Raw genomic sequence first — 15,336 nt, forward strand, 5'->3', positions numbered from 1 at the left:
ATTTTCAGTACAAATCGGCAATTTCATACTTTAACCCCTATTATTTGCACATCTGCTTGCAGGTTGAATACAATGTACCTAATTTTACTTAAGACCTTTGTAATTACTGTATTCTGGCAAATAAACGTATTCTATTCTATTCTATTCTATAAAGACCAGGCCAGGTACCCTGTGGCGCCTTATCGTGACCTCTTATTACAGTTCAGTATAGATTCGTAACGACAAAAAAGCGGGACGGTGATATACACTTCTTGTAGCACTATCTAACAACGATTCATTTTAGGTCCTAAACTGAATCGCAATAATATGGACTCCCATGGCCCCAGATTATTTAAAAATAAAGTCAAACAATGTTGAAATATCATTATTAAACTAATATAACAAAGAACAAAATGTTGTGGATTACTTCTTTAGGTACTTATATTCATTCCATGCTAGATTCAATACCTACTAAGTACATTTGTCTAATCTTGCAAAACCTAATAAATAATTCTGAGTGCCTACAATCCAAACAAAAAAGTGCGTCGTCCATTTCGTAAATACCTAAAAAAATCATTAATCTTACAGTATTAGGGCGCGTACTCATTATGTCGTAACGTTTTATTTATCGTTGGACCACTGTCGCGTCTAGCCTATTCCCATATCACGACTATCTGTCATGGACGGTTATTTTATCGTTGAATGACTGTCGTGTCTAGCTGTTCCCACTAGATCGTGACGACAATTTATCGTTTCACGGCACCCGCCTTGTCGTTTTACACGACAGTCTGTTGATGCACTGCAGTTGCTTCCATGTTCTTTTGGAAGCCAGTGGTGAGAGTTCGCTAAAGTGTGAAATGAATGAAGATTAAATTATAGTAATGTATTACTTTTTTAAAAGGCGGAAGAGGAAGCAAACGAAGAAAATAAAGTTTTGGGTACATCCAATGTTATTAAAAAGAATTCCATTAGGATTATGTCTAACGTTTATAGATGAACTGAAAAGTGATGAGAGAAAATTTTGGGACTATTTAAGAATTAATAAAAAAAAATTAATATTTTGTAATAATGTGTATAATTAAATTTGAACAAGTCTTAATTCACAACAAATATTTAGTTGTAAATAGTTTTAACCCTCGATTTCGGGCATTAATGGGGCCCATATTGAAACCGTTAACAAATGCCCATCCCTGGCTACAACCGTCGACCCAACGCTAGTGCAAAGCGAGTCGACGACGGCATGGGGTACGAGAGGAGAGAGTAGGGAACAGAACACGTGCAGACAACGATAAATAAAACGTTACAACAATAGTAGCTGCGACTATCTATCGTCACGTTTTTATCGTGAAGTTTTATGTCGGACGAAGGTCATTCCAACTCTTCCCATTGTCACGACAGTCTGTCGTCGTAACGACAAAAAAGTCGTGAACGACAGTTAATCGTGTCGTATGTGAACAACTACTTTAAATATATAAGCCACGTCACTGTAAACTGCACGACTATCTGTCGTGACGACATAATGGGAACGCGCCCTTGCCGCGACGTTATCTATAATTGCTATTGTTCTTGCTATGTTAAGATGCTCAGGGCTCTGACGCATAAAGGAAAGAAAGCAGCAGGGCTAACAAGACAGGGCATCACTTGCGCGACAACAACATAGAAGCGCGAGATATTGTTATTCTCTATGCGAGAAAAGCAGTACATTGCGCTTAATGTCGCTCCCGCACAATTCGCTCCCTGTCATGCCAGGCATAAAGGAAAGCCCTGAGTCTCTAGTTCTTATTGCGAAAGGATGAAAGAAACAAAAGAATAAATATAAAATAGAAAGAATTTGATTTCTAACCATTTTTTTCTGTTTTTTTTTTCATTTTGCTATTTCTACCCAACTTGGTCCCTCTATACATTTTTATTCTTAATGGTTTTTGAACAATAGAGAACAAAAACTGTAATAGGTTTTTTTCTTTTAAGTACATGAAAATGTTGTCATGTTATGCACTGTCGTTTTATTATTCTGAACCCAGCTCTCGGGTTGTCTGGCAGAGAATACCTAATGGCATTAAGTCCGCCATTTGTACTGTTTCGTGTGCAAAATAAATAAATAAATGAACTGCATCTTTTAACCCTATTTCACCTGTGTAAAAACAAAAGATAATGTTAGCCACTGACACCACAGAAGCAATATAGAACACTGACACATACAATTAAATTAAATACATTAATCTAATATCTTTTTTTTTCATAACATTAATAATTAATTTGGTTTTTTTCAATACAGTATAGATTTGCAACCCGAAATGACAAAATATACATAGCACTGGCAATAATATTTTCCATAACGGCTGGTTGCTCTACCCCCGTTAACACCATTCTCTTCGCAAACTTTCTCGAAGCCATGGTCTTGTACGCGACGGGCGTATTCAATGTTGACGAATTCCTAAAAGCTGCTCAAGACTTTGCTGTATATAACTGTGTCGTTGGTATCCTTGTCGTTGCATTATCTTATGGAGCCACAGTATTAATGAACATCGCAGCATTTAATCAAGTTTACGTAATACGACAACAATATTTGAAGGCTGCTTTGAATCAGGATTTTGAATACTTTGATACACATAAGACTGGAGATATCGCTGCGAAGATGACTGAGTAAGTTTTAATTTCATTCGTTAAAAGTTATTTATTGTTCTTAAAGAGCATAAACAAAAATAGAATTACTCGGTTTACAATATGAGCTTAATTGATTATTTATTAGAAAACAAGAGATTCGATATTCATAAGTAGGTACGTCGCACTGCTAATGAAAGGCATGTTCAACAGTGACGTCTTGAAATTAGAGGACGGAATAGGTGAGAAGCTGGCGTCTTTTATATTCTATCAGGCAGCGTTCTTCAGCTCCGTCATTATGGCTTTAGTGAAGGGATGGAAGCTGGCACTACTATGCTTAACCACTTTCCCAGTGACATTGTTCCTTGTCGGCCTTGCTGGTTGGGTAAGACTCAAAAAATTTTGCTCACATCGCATTGTCACTGCGGTGTACTAATTTATTCGTCTCAATTGTTCAAACAACAGGTGGCTGCGAAACTGGCCAAAAAAGAAGCTGTTGCATCAGGAAAAGCTGGATCTGTAGCAGAGGAAGTCATAAGTTCAGTTCGCACTGTCTACGCCTTCAACGGACAGAAAAAAGAGTTGGAGAGGTATCAAGTACATGTGCACGAAGCTAGAAAAATCAATATTAAAAAAGGTAACGTAATTCCAAAATAAACAACACGATTTAAATTTAAGTTTCTGAAACAAAATAATATTTTAATAATAAAACAATGACAAATCGAGTTTTAGCGATTGTTACACTTTGGAAATGAAATAATGTTTTCGGAAAAACCAACGTTCCGACCCTTTATAGTTGTACCATGAGTTTATAGGTAGTCACATTCGTCGCTAGCGACCACGTAAAAAATGTATATGTAAAATGTTACTTCTCTCATACTCATTGTAGAGGTACTTATCTCATGGCCACGGCAGACGGTAAACTCATCAATCGGTTAGATATGTATAATATTAATATAATTTTGCAAACTACCGTATTTTTCACTATAGTAACAAAAGTTATTAATTTTTAAATGCTTTATTTATTACATAGGGCGTACGATAAGTTTCCGGAACTGGCCACTTACATAAACAATATTTAAAAAGTAATTATAACATTTGAAAATGGAACTCTTTGGCTGTAGAATACAGTTTGTTTCATCTGACTGTTACTTGTTTTTACAAACGGAGCTTCAGCGGAGCTTCGCTCGACTTCAATCTGCTTTTAGCGATGAGGCATCATGCAAGACGACTATTTATAGCTGGTTTGCAGAATTCAAACGCGGTCGTGTGAATCCCAGTGACGAATTTCGTGATGGTCGCCCGTCCACTGCTGTGAACAACAAAAACATCGATGCTGTGCGCCCTACGATCAAAACAGACAGGCATGTGACATACCACGAGATTCAGGGCATCTTTAGGCATAGGAATGAGTCAAATACAATCAATACTACACAAACATTTGGGTGTGAAAAAGCTGTGCTCTCGGTGGATCCCACACAATTTGACTGAGGCTCAAAAACGGATCGCGTCACTTGGTGCAATGCCATGATTACCAGATTCAACGAAGGGGAATCAAATTTGGTGTGGGACATAGTAACAGGTGATGAAACATGGATTTATACGATCCCAAAACAAAGCAGCAATAGAGCGTATGGGTCTTTCGAGATGAGCCGAAATCAACCAAAATAGCGCGCGTGCAAAGTGCCTCTAAGCGAATGATTGCTTCTTTTTTTTATAAAACACGTGGCTACTATTACTTTGAAGAATCGTTGTACAGTGAATAGTGATTGGTATACAACCATTTGTTTGCCGGAAGTTGTTGACAAACTCCGTAAAAATAACCGTAAACGCTGTATCATCTTGCACCACGATAATGCCAGTTCTCATACGGCCAGACAGACAAATGAATTTTTGAAGGTGAACAACGTTGACCTTATGAGCCATCCCGCGTACAGTCCCGACCTGGCACCTTGTGACTTTTATTTATTTCCAATAATTAAAAACCAGTTACGCGGCCAACGATTTTCATCACCTGAAAAGGCTGTCGAAGAGTATGAAAAATATGTTTCAGAGATTGTCACCGCTCCGTAAATGTTTTCAAAATCGGTTCATTCGTATGAAAAACTGTATTAACGCTAACGGAGAGTATTTTGAGAAACAATAAATTCATTTCTGACCATTTATAGTATATTTTTCTTATTCATTCCGGAAACTTATAGTACGCCACACGTATTGACCAAAAATCTTTCTAATTTACGCTAAATACATGCGTTTTGCAATCTCCAATATTTCCTCTGATGAAATAATCCTGAACAGACATGAGACTTTTCAAATTGTAATCATCTTTATTTCATAGGTACGTAAATTACACTTGAAATCGTCATTTTAATTAAACTCTACTGTTCATTCGTAAGGCAGAGTCCTCTAGATGAATGAGCAGGAAACATTTGAATACATTTAACATTTACAATATTTATTTCATACATCTTAGTCAATCTTAGTCACTACCACGGACTCTTGTCATCCAAGTATGCAGAAGCTGTATTAACCTTTAGTATAAAGTTTTTGTTTCACTATAGTTTCAAACGTCTTAAATGGCAAATTTTGAATCTTATCTAATGAACTCTAGAATCTTATTAAAGAAGCTTATGCATTGCCCCTTAAACGAATTTGTAACTTTTTATAGACGTATGTCAAGAATAGCTAGTTTATTTTTTTTCCTCGTGCTAATGTTATAATCTGTCATTACTTTTAATAAAAAAAATTGTATTCTTTTTAACATAAATAACATTTTCGTAAATTTCGTACTGTAAAAGTGTGTGTAAGAGTGCCAATCTTTTTAAACTTATCTCTTAAAGACACTCTGGGGCCCAGACTGTAAATTGCCCTAATCGCACGTTTCTGCAGGACAATGATTCTCTTAATATCGGCGGTATTACCCCAGTGAAAGTAGCTGAAGTAAACCAATCTAGCTGTTTCGACGTCTGAAAGTATTATTATTTTAGTAGTAGTGTTATTTTAATCACGTACACAAAGCTAAGCCGTTTTGTAACTTACTTATACATAATATAAGTAAGTTATCAAAACCACATGGACCCCATTGTATTTTAGCATCTAAAGTTATACCTAGAAATACAGCTGTATCTACAAGGTTAAATTTTTCTTTTCTAACTAAAATGTTTGTGTCCGTCTGCCTAACATTGGATAATGTAAATTTCACACAATTTGTTTTTTTTCTCATTAAGGAGCAGGTTAGTAACTGCAAACCAATCTACTACTTTAGATATAGCATGGTTTACACTGTCGTAGGAACATTGGTGCCTTTTATTTTAAATAATAGGGAAGTATCATCAGCAAACGATCTCATGTTCTTTACTTTTCACGATTCTAGGTAAGTCATTAATATAAACTAAAAACAAAATGGACCTAGAATTGAACCTTGAGGGACAACCATGCTAATTGTTTAGTTCTAATTGCCCATGCTGAAAAGAATGCCGTACAGTACTACTTAACAGTAATTTTTATTTATTGCTTACTACCTTTTACCTAATAAATATAATTTAGTGAAAATTCTTATTGTTAATACAAAATATTTTGCAAAACGCATGTAAAGTAAATTGAAATGTTCTTTGGTAAATTAAAAATAAGCTATTTAAATTAATAACTTTTGTAACTGCCTCTGTGGCCAAATGGTTACCATGCCGAACTGCCACGCAGAGGTCCCAGGTTCGATTCCCGAGTCGGGAGAAATATTTGTATGTACATTTATTTCTCTCGTGAGTTTGGGTATAATTTGTGGTTGTCTATGTTGTAGTGTTTCCCTAGTGCGGGGCTATGTGCAGTGCGTGTGTTATTATTAAAAAAACTATAGTGAAAGATAAGGTGGTTTGCATTAAATTCTTTAACAACGCAACCAGTTGTGACCATTGGGACTGTAAAGGGCCCGAAACGTTTGTTTGAACAAATAATAATATACGCGATTCAGATACGAAAAATATATTCATTTCCTACTAAAAATTTTATTAAATAATAAGTTTATTTCAGGTCTTTTTAACGGTTTGGCAATGGGTATACTATTTTTTTGTATCTTCTGCGCTTACGCCTTGTCATTATGGTTTGGTTACAAGTTGATCAACGACGTAACGGAAAACTATGATATCTCAACTATGATTGCCGTAAGTTCATAACTTAACATAATGAATAAAATTATCAAAGAATAAAACAATATATTTAACCTTTTTTTATTACTACTTACTAAATTTTACAACGTATTTTTAAAATCACATTTTGCATGGTTTATGTTGAAGGTATTCTTTGGTGTACTAATGGGTTCAGCTAACTTTGGTATATCTTCTACGTTGATGGAAGTTTTTGGTGTGGCGAAAGGTGCTGGGGCGCAGATTTTCTACCTTTTGGACAACATACCAAAAATCAATCCAGTGCTGAACAAGGGCGAAGTTCCGGACTCTATTGAAGGAAACATCGAACTGAAGAATGTGTTTTTCCATTATCCGTCTAGATCTGACGTTCCGGTGAGTCTTTGAGTTCATTTCTCCTCTTGGCACCTACAGCTATCATCTTATCAACGTGCGATATTTTACGGTGCGAATACGTCGCTACGCGGAAAGTAATTTCAACTATAACTAAAAGCGATGACGTTGTACTGTGTAATTTATTGGTCATTGATTTAATGGCTAACAAACACGTGATATTTGAAAAAAACGTTAATCACGCATCGCTCGATAAGAAATCAATATTCGTAATTTCGGACTTAACAAAAGTTATGCTAAGAATACTCCAGTTTGGACAAAGTATTTGTTTCACATACAACATTGAATTTGATCTTAAATGGTGGAACTCCTCCTAGTTCACAGGAAGTAAAGTTGGGGTCAACACTTTCACGGATACCATTGCATTTTGAAGTCTTTATTAATGAATATTTCAGGTACTGAAAGGAGTGAATCTAAGCGTCAAACGCGGCCAATCAGTAGCGTTAGTAGGACATTCTGGTTGCGGCAAATCAACCATCATACAACTTATTTCTCGTTACTACGATGCTGTAGATGGTAGTGTGAGTACTTATAAAATTACTTTAGGGTACTTACGATAGTTCGCCAACGTGTTAAAAAACGTCAAGCGAGAAATGTAAAAAATAATGACTACTGACAGGTGTTGAAGAAAGAACGACTTCAAATCTTCTTTGGTTTCAATTTGGTTATAGGTATACTTGATATTTCGATTCAATGTTCTGGTATATATGTGGCCAATGATTCATATGAAAGTTGTTATCAAACATTTTTTTAGCTTTTCTCTAAATAGCTCTCTTAATTGGGGTACCTGAATCACACAATGTGTGACCGCGATGAATGTTTTGTGGGCTTGGTGATAGTGATTAAGTTTCATCATAATAATAACATGAGACATACTCAAAGCACGCGCATAATTATAATACTACCTAAGCAGATAACGAAAATACGTGATTCTTTATCTATCTGTATATTCAACCAACCGTTCATACAGACAGGTATGATATTATAACTATCAGACGATATTATTATTATAATTGAAATTTTAATCTCAATGACGACTTTCAGGTATTGAAATAAGTAGGTATAATGTTTTATGAAAAATATTTAATTTTTTACGCATGAAAATAGCTCCAATCCAAATGTTGAATAATTATGAACTGTAGTATCATTTCAATTAACATTGTAGAAATGAACATTATGTGCTTACACAACTTTTGCGCTAATTGCCTCATTTAATACATACACCAAAAAATAATGTTTTCTCATAACAATGTTAATTTAGCATGCTATAAACACTACATAATATGTATATACGTAAACAGTAATACATAAAGCGATCATAAATCGTGTTAAAATTATATTTTCATTTCATTTCTCTATTTGCATTTATGTTGCCATTATTGAGGATCGCTTTACGACTATATTAGACATAGTGGGGTCGACAAGGTCTGGGCATGTCTTGGTGATAAATAGAAAGGCAAAAGGTATATTTAGATAAATAAGTTGTAGCGTAACAGTGGGGGAGTGCACAAGCGCAGTTTGATATTCCTATGGATACAATCAGTGAGATTCAGTAGACACGACCTTGAAACTAATATCGAAGGTCATGTTTCACCGGTTTCCTGATAAAGTACGTCTACAGTATCAAACGGGTTCGAAAACTCGTTCGTTTCCATACAAATAACTCAACTTTACACCAATTTCTCAAGTTCTCTATATACATTTTGAGACCTTGGAAGAATAATGACTTCTTGTATTAAGCAAATAGTTATATCTGCACATTCACTATATTATTTAAATGAAATCAAACTATGAACATACCCATTAAACGGCCTTGTGAGACTGTCCCCTAAATGCTGTGGTATTCAGTTTATTATGAACACATTATAATATCTACAGATATCGATCGATGGTCGTGATGTTAAAGACCTATCAGTACGGTGGCTCCGGTCACAAATTGGTCTAGTGGGACAAGAACCAGTATTGTTCAACACTACAGTGCGTGAGAACATTCGCTATGGACGAGATGATACCAGTGATGAAGACATCGAAGCCGCCGCTAAACAGGCCAATGCCCATGAATTCATCATGAAACTACCAAAGGTAAAAGAGTACTAAAAGTACTAAAAGTCTTCGAAGATTTTGACTTGGGTACCTACTAACCGCCATTGTATTTTTTCCAAAACGGTGCTACGCATAAATGCTATGTATAGATAGATAGCTGATATCAATACACATAACGTATTGTGATAAAATGCCCTATGGTGTACGATATTCAAAATAATAATTATAAAAATTGACGGTACAGGTGGCCCACGAGTAAGTAGATGTTAAATAAAAATTTGCTGAAATATTCTTTTACAGCCATATTCCAAGTAAAGCGTCAAAGCATAACGAGCTTGGAATAAGTAAACAGTTATTGAAGTGAAATGAGTCTATCATGTACCTTATCGTATAAATCGATATTTGATATTGGAAATTTATCCTTTCCATTACCGTAATGAAAAACATTAAGTAGGTAGCAAGAAAAATAAAAAACGGTAGAGTAAGCTCCCGTGTTTTTGATTTTTAGGATCTTAAATTATTGTACCTAACTCTTTTCCACTACAATTTTTTGTTTATTTGTGGCAACAAACAGTCATACATGAAATAGTAGTTATTTACAATATTACTCTTAAAATAGACACATATAGCGTGGTTTTTTTAATGGGACAGTGTGGGGAAATCCGAAACCATAGAAGATACAAAGAAACTGTCTTAGGAACTATTAAGTCTTTTCTTGTAAAAACAATTGGGCATAGTAATTTTTTTAATCAAGCGTGTGTTGTCCATAAAAATTAATAAAATTAGTCAAATTTCTTTTAGTGCTTATCGACTTGCGTTTCATGTAAGGATCATTTCATTGTATGGGACAAAAAAGAAGAAAAAGCAGAAGTTGGTCAAATTTAATAAAATGTTTTTCACACAAAATGAATAAAACTGACTATAATTTAGTAAATGATGGGGGACTCATAGTGGACGTTTGCGAAAATAGCGCGGGAAGGACTTATTTAAAATACCTACTCACCTACTTACCAGTAAATTACTACCAAAGAATAATTTAAAATATCTCCGAATGTACGAGGAAAATACCTCTCTGATGTTATGTAGATTAAACTAAAAATTTTCAGTCAGTTTACAGTTAACTATAAGGTAGTTGATTCAAAAACAAAGTTTATAAGCATTATAACCCCTTTTGAAAGAGTTCGTCCAGGGAAGTACTCCCACTTTACCTATTTCTGCCGTCAAGCAGTAATGTGAGCATTACTGCTTTCTGATTGGGAAGGGTAAGGAAGCTAGTGAAATTACAGGCACATAGGACTTGTCAACTTATGTCTCAGGATGACGAGCGCAGTGGCAGTGCCCCTAAGATCTTTACTATTTAAAGCTCTGGTGGCACTGCAACTGTTGTGGACAGGCGTGTCGTTTACCACCAGGCGCACGACTTGTTCGCCGCATTACTTGGTATTATTGAAAAAAATCTTCACAACTTTTGTTGTGAATAAATACCCAAAAGCTATTCAGTTAAATATAGTACATATTATTTAACACAGGGCTACGATACGTTAGTGGGTGAACGAGGTGCATCACTATCAGGTGGTCAAAAGCAACGAGTTGCAATTGCAAGAGCACTAGTGCGCAACCCTCGAATTCTATTACTTGACGAAGCTACAAGCGCCCTCGACACTTCTTCGGAGGCTAAAGTACAGAAGGCCCTTGACAAGGTACCATTTAAATATAACAATTGTTAATTAAATTGTGTAAGAATAATAGTTGTTAAATGTAGAAGTCGAAGAACTCTTAACTATTGAAGTAATATACTTGTATGTGTTAAATATAATAATTTATTATTGGACATAAATTTTCGTATGCGTCTGTAAGAGGTGCATCATAGCTGTGCTATATAAGACTGTACACCCTATCATAATAAATAATAAATAAGGCACATACTCAACATAGCCCCGCACAAGGGAAACCCTGTGTCGCGTGTGCCATGGACACACACATAGACAACCACAAATTACACCCAAACTCACGAGACAAATAATTGTAGGCCATACAACAATTTCTCCAGGCCCGGGAATCGAACCTGGGACCTCTGCGTGGCAGGCCGGCATGGTAACCGTTCGGCCACAGACGCAGTTCAAATCATGTTATGACCTATGATGACGAATTTAAATATATTGATTGATTGATAATATACATATAATAATTTGTTTTCACACTACACAGACTTAAAATTGTCTGTATATATTGCAAAGATTATGTAAGTATTTATTCGATATAAGAGTACGTAGGTACACACTGCAATAACACGATATACACATAATTAGTATTCACGTAGTTTTATTTTCGCTTCTATGTAACCTATTGTTTAAATGTTGTTACGCTGTTTTTTGTGTTATTATCTGTTTTTATTTGTATTAGTCTTTTTGGGCCTTTTTTTATAATATGGCGTTGCAATAAATGGTTCCCATTCTATTCTAATTATGAATCAATTACTAATAGCAATATTAACTATACATTACTGTTTTCAGGCTCAAGAGGGTCGAACAACAGTTGTCGTAGCACACAGATTAACAACTATAAGAAATGTTGACGTAATTTACGTATTCAAAAACGGGATAGTAATTGAAAGCGGTAACCACGAAGAACTTATAAAACTAAAAGGACATTACTACGATATGGTGATGATGCAGACATTCCCAGAACCTGGACAAATGAAAGGTACCTAAACAGAAACAGCTAATTTTGATACCTACTAGTAATGAATTATATAAAGGGCGTACTCTATAACAACTTATTTATTTAGGTGAAGAGAAAGCTGTGACACGCCAAATATCTGTAAGAAGCGAAACGGACGATGATGATGATGATGATGATGAAATGTTAGACTCCACACATCAGGCAAGTAAATATACTTTGACACAACTACCTAGATATTCGTACGTTATTTAAAATTTTCTATTCCCGTAGATCAAAAATGATATTGAAGACATTGAAACCGATGTTTCGTTCTGGCGTGTTCTACAACTAAATAGGCCCGAATGGAAATCAATCACAGCTGCCAGTATCTGTTCAATCTTGAGCGGTGTGGCTATGCCATTACTCGCTGTCATTCTAGGCGACTTTATTGGAGTAAGTCACACATTCAAATGTTTTGCTATAGTGTAACCGTTGACCTACACTAGTGCAACCTAATTTTAAACTGAAATTGAAAGCGTGATGACTGAAGTGCAAAGTATTAAATTGTTTACAGGTTTTTCAAAATCCAGATGAAGAAGAGCGGTTAGCTGCAGTTCGAAGGTTTGCACTAATATTTGTAGGTATCGGTGTACTCTCAGGAGTGGCTAATTTTATAACGGTGTCAATGTATGGCTTAGCGGGAGAACATTTGACCGCACGTCTCCGAAGCCTTTTGTTCCAGAAATTACTTCAGCAAGAGATAGCATTTTATGACAATAAAGACAATGCTACTGGAGCTCTGTGCGCTAAACTCTCAGGAGAAACAGCAGCAGTCCAAGGGGTAAGTAATCAAATACCGTTATGTGGGTAATGTCTATGTTCTTTAATTACAAAGTACTAAAATGTAATTTATTTTAGGCAACTGGGCAAAGAATAGGAACAGTCTTACAGGCTGTGGCGACCTTTTCTTTTGCGCTAGGTCTTGCTCTATATTATGAATGGAGAGTCGGTCTTGTGGCACTAACTTTCGTTCCCCTCTTAAGCGCTATTTTGTACAAGGAAGGAAGGATGGTTAGTGCTGAATCTTTCGGTGCTGCGAAAACTATGCAAGCCAGTTCTAAGGTAGTTACTCAGTTTTTGTATAATAACAATTACGTACTCAAGTGTGTGAGCAAATGAACACATTTTGTATTTTTTATAGATTGCAGTTGAAGCTGTAGCTAATGTGCGTACAGTAGCTTCGTTGGGGCGTGAGCCCCAATTTATTAACGACTATGCTATACAACTGCTACCGGCTCTTCAGCTCGCTAAACGATCAGCTCACTGGCGTGGTCTCGTCTTCGGCCTTTCACGAGGTCTCTTCAACTTCGTTTATGCTGCGACGTTTTATTATGGCGGCACGCTTATTGTTTACAAAGATGTCCCTTACGATCTTATTCTAAAGTAAGTTCAATTATAATTGTTTTTCTTAAAAGTTACACCATGTACGCAGAAGAAGATTAAACATATTCATATACCTTCAGATCCGCGCAAGCTCTTCTGATGGGTTCGTCGGCAGCAGCCCAAGCGTTTGCATTTGCCCCAAACTTTCAGAAAGGAATTAAGGCTGCAGGTCGCATCATACTTCTGCTCAACCGTCAGTCCGAAATCACGGATCCGGTCAGGCCTGCAGTGGAAAACTTTGTAAGTCCTCAATTTTATTTATTTGTAATATTTTCAACGTTTTCGATAAAGATAATATTTTACTTGATTGTCATAACAGAAAGGTACTGGCGAAGCGAGTCTTCAAAATGTGCAATTCAGGTATCCCAACCGTGTTGCAATTAAAGTACTCAAGAATTTAGATCTCGAAATCGAACGCGGGAAAACTATTGCATTGGTTGGAGCCAGTGGCTGCGGAAAAAGTACTGTTATACAACTTCTTGAGAGATACTATGATCCTAATGACGGCATTGTTGTGAGTATCTTTTTTGAATCGGTTTATTAAGCAGCCAAGGGTGACTTAAATTATTAATCAATCGAAATTTCTTAGGCACAAGATGGTGTTCCCCTTCCTATGCTACGCCTAGCAGACGCGCGAAGTGCCATCGGATTTGTGCAACAAGAACCAATACTGTTCGACCGAACTATTGGAGAAAACATTGCCTATGGAGACAACAGTCGAAATCCGGATATGGACGAAATTGTTGACGCAGCCAAAAAGGCTAATATCCATAATTTCATTGTATCGTTACCAATGGTAAATACAAGCGATTGAATCTTCGCAAGTATAATTTAACTCAAATTAATATTTAAACATAATCATATTGTTTTCTCAGGGCTATGACACTAATATTGGTGCAAAGGGCACTCAACTTTCTGGTGGACAGAAACAAAGAGTCGCTATAGCCAGAGCTCTCATACGCCGGCCAAAAATGTTGCTACTGGATGAGGCTACAAGTGCACTTGATACTGAGAGTGAAAAGGTATACTTTAGAGAATTAATATTTAAGTTCATGTAATATAATTTGGAAGGTTCTATCTATTTATCAATCGTTTGCTTAACAATGTAACTGTGTGACAAACAGTCATCAAATTGTACCTACCTGTAATTACGTTTTCCATCAGATCCAAGCATTGCAAGATGATAAGAGGAACCTAAACTATGCCAAGAATAAAATCCAAATTCTGCTTAAATTTTTAGGTTGTACAAGAAGCACTAGACAAAGCCAAATTGGGTCGAACCTGTGTGATGATTGCACATAGATTAAGCACCGTGCGTGATGCAGATACCATCTGTGTGATACATGATGGTCGAGTCGCCGAAAAAGGCACACATGCCGAACTCATTGACTTGAAAGGACTTTATTATAACCTAAATAGAAGAGGGTTTTCTTAAATTGAGAATGACAGGGTGGAAATTTTTAAAACGGGTCCCCATGAGCAGCTACCTTAACTGTCATAGCTACAGAAAATTAAAGACTATCTGACGGCATTCACAGATGAAGATTTTTTCATGCCATTTGATCCTATTTCTAATAAGATTCGAAATATCTATACTGGACCAACTGAAGTAAACGTACTAGAAATTGACAAAAATCGCAATAATTTTTACCATACATTTCGGTAGGGACATAATGATCCGCCATTCGTATTATACATATATTTCAACATAAGAACAAACACAAACAAAAATAACTATGGTAGTAAGTACTCGATTTGATTGCCGCCTTAACGAGCGCATTGATTTGCTATTTACCGCAAAGAGCAAGCAGCAAATTGTACTCGGCTTGATTCCACCGAAAATTGTTTCTAAGTGCATCTTTCAATTGTTGAACACCGTTATAATAAACTGAATGTTTTAGTACATAGTCCCAAAGAAAAAAAACAAGAAACGTCGGATCAGGACTATAAGGTGATCAAGTCTAAAATTTTTCACAGAAACGCATAAAAATAATACGAGATACATGAAACCAATTAAGTACCTATGTACATATAATAGGGGTTAAAGTATGAAATTGCCGATTTGTACTGAAAATCT

At 36.0% G+C, this 15,336-nt stretch overlaps 1 protein-coding gene and 1 long non-coding RNA gene across 4 annotated transcripts in view; one reads left to right on the top strand and one right to left on the bottom strand.

Moving 5' to 3' along the window:
• Nucleotides 1–15,295, top strand: part of LOC113236003 (multidrug resistance protein 1-like) — a 28,246-nt gene extending 12,951 nt beyond the window's left edge. The window contains exons 3-21 of one of the 2 annotated variants that reach the window (XM_026471929.1): nt 2,255–2,622; nt 2,794–2,965; nt 3,046–3,217; nt 6,607–6,737; nt 6,870–7,094; nt 7,508–7,633; nt 8,991–9,194; nt 10,685–10,855; nt 11,669–11,858; nt 11,944–12,038; nt 12,108–12,269; nt 12,391–12,657; nt 12,735–12,938; nt 13,018–13,259; nt 13,340–13,499; nt 13,579–13,773; nt 13,849–14,055; nt 14,135–14,281; nt 14,500–15,295. In XM_026471929.1, the coding sequence (XP_026327714.1) occupies nt 2,255–2,622; nt 2,794–2,965; nt 3,046–3,217; nt 6,607–6,737; nt 6,870–7,094; nt 7,508–7,633; nt 8,991–9,194; nt 10,685–10,855; nt 11,669–11,858; nt 11,944–12,038; nt 12,108–12,269; nt 12,391–12,657; nt 12,735–12,938; nt 13,018–13,259; nt 13,340–13,499; nt 13,579–13,773; nt 13,849–14,055; nt 14,135–14,281; nt 14,500–14,694 (3,633 nt within the window). In that variant the 3' untranslated portion in view covers nt 14,695–15,295. Of the gene's footprint in view, nt 1–2,254; nt 2,623–2,793; nt 2,966–3,045; nt 3,218–5,936; nt 5,954–6,606; nt 6,738–6,869; nt 7,095–7,507; nt 7,634–8,990; nt 9,195–10,684; nt 10,856–11,668; nt 11,859–11,943; nt 12,039–12,107; nt 12,270–12,390; nt 12,658–12,734; nt 12,939–13,017; nt 13,260–13,339; nt 13,500–13,578; nt 13,774–13,848; nt 14,056–14,134; nt 14,282–14,499 lie in introns of those variants that run through there. The other variant, XM_026471930.1, reaches the window with a different exon arrangement.
• LOC113236006 overlaps nt 2,964–15,336 on the bottom strand; it is a 14,938-nt gene continuing 2,565 nt past the window's right edge. The window contains exons 2-3 of one of the 2 annotated variants that reach the window (XR_003310902.1): nt 13,334–13,482; nt 2,964–3,097 (exon numbers count right to left, since the gene is read on the bottom strand). This is a non-coding gene — a long non-coding RNA (uncharacterized LOC113236006). Of the gene's footprint in view, nt 3,098–6,936; nt 7,030–13,333; nt 13,483–15,336 lie in introns of those variants that run through there. The other variant, XR_003310901.1, reaches the window with a different exon arrangement.

Source organism: Hyposmocoma kahamanoa, unplaced genomic scaffold, assembly GCF_003589595.1.
Source record: "Hyposmocoma kahamanoa isolate Upper Pololo Valley unplaced genomic scaffold, ASM358959v1 88, whole genome shotgun sequence".
Lineage (NCBI taxonomy): Eukaryota > Metazoa > Arthropoda > Insecta > Lepidoptera > Cosmopterigidae > Hyposmocoma > Hyposmocoma kahamanoa.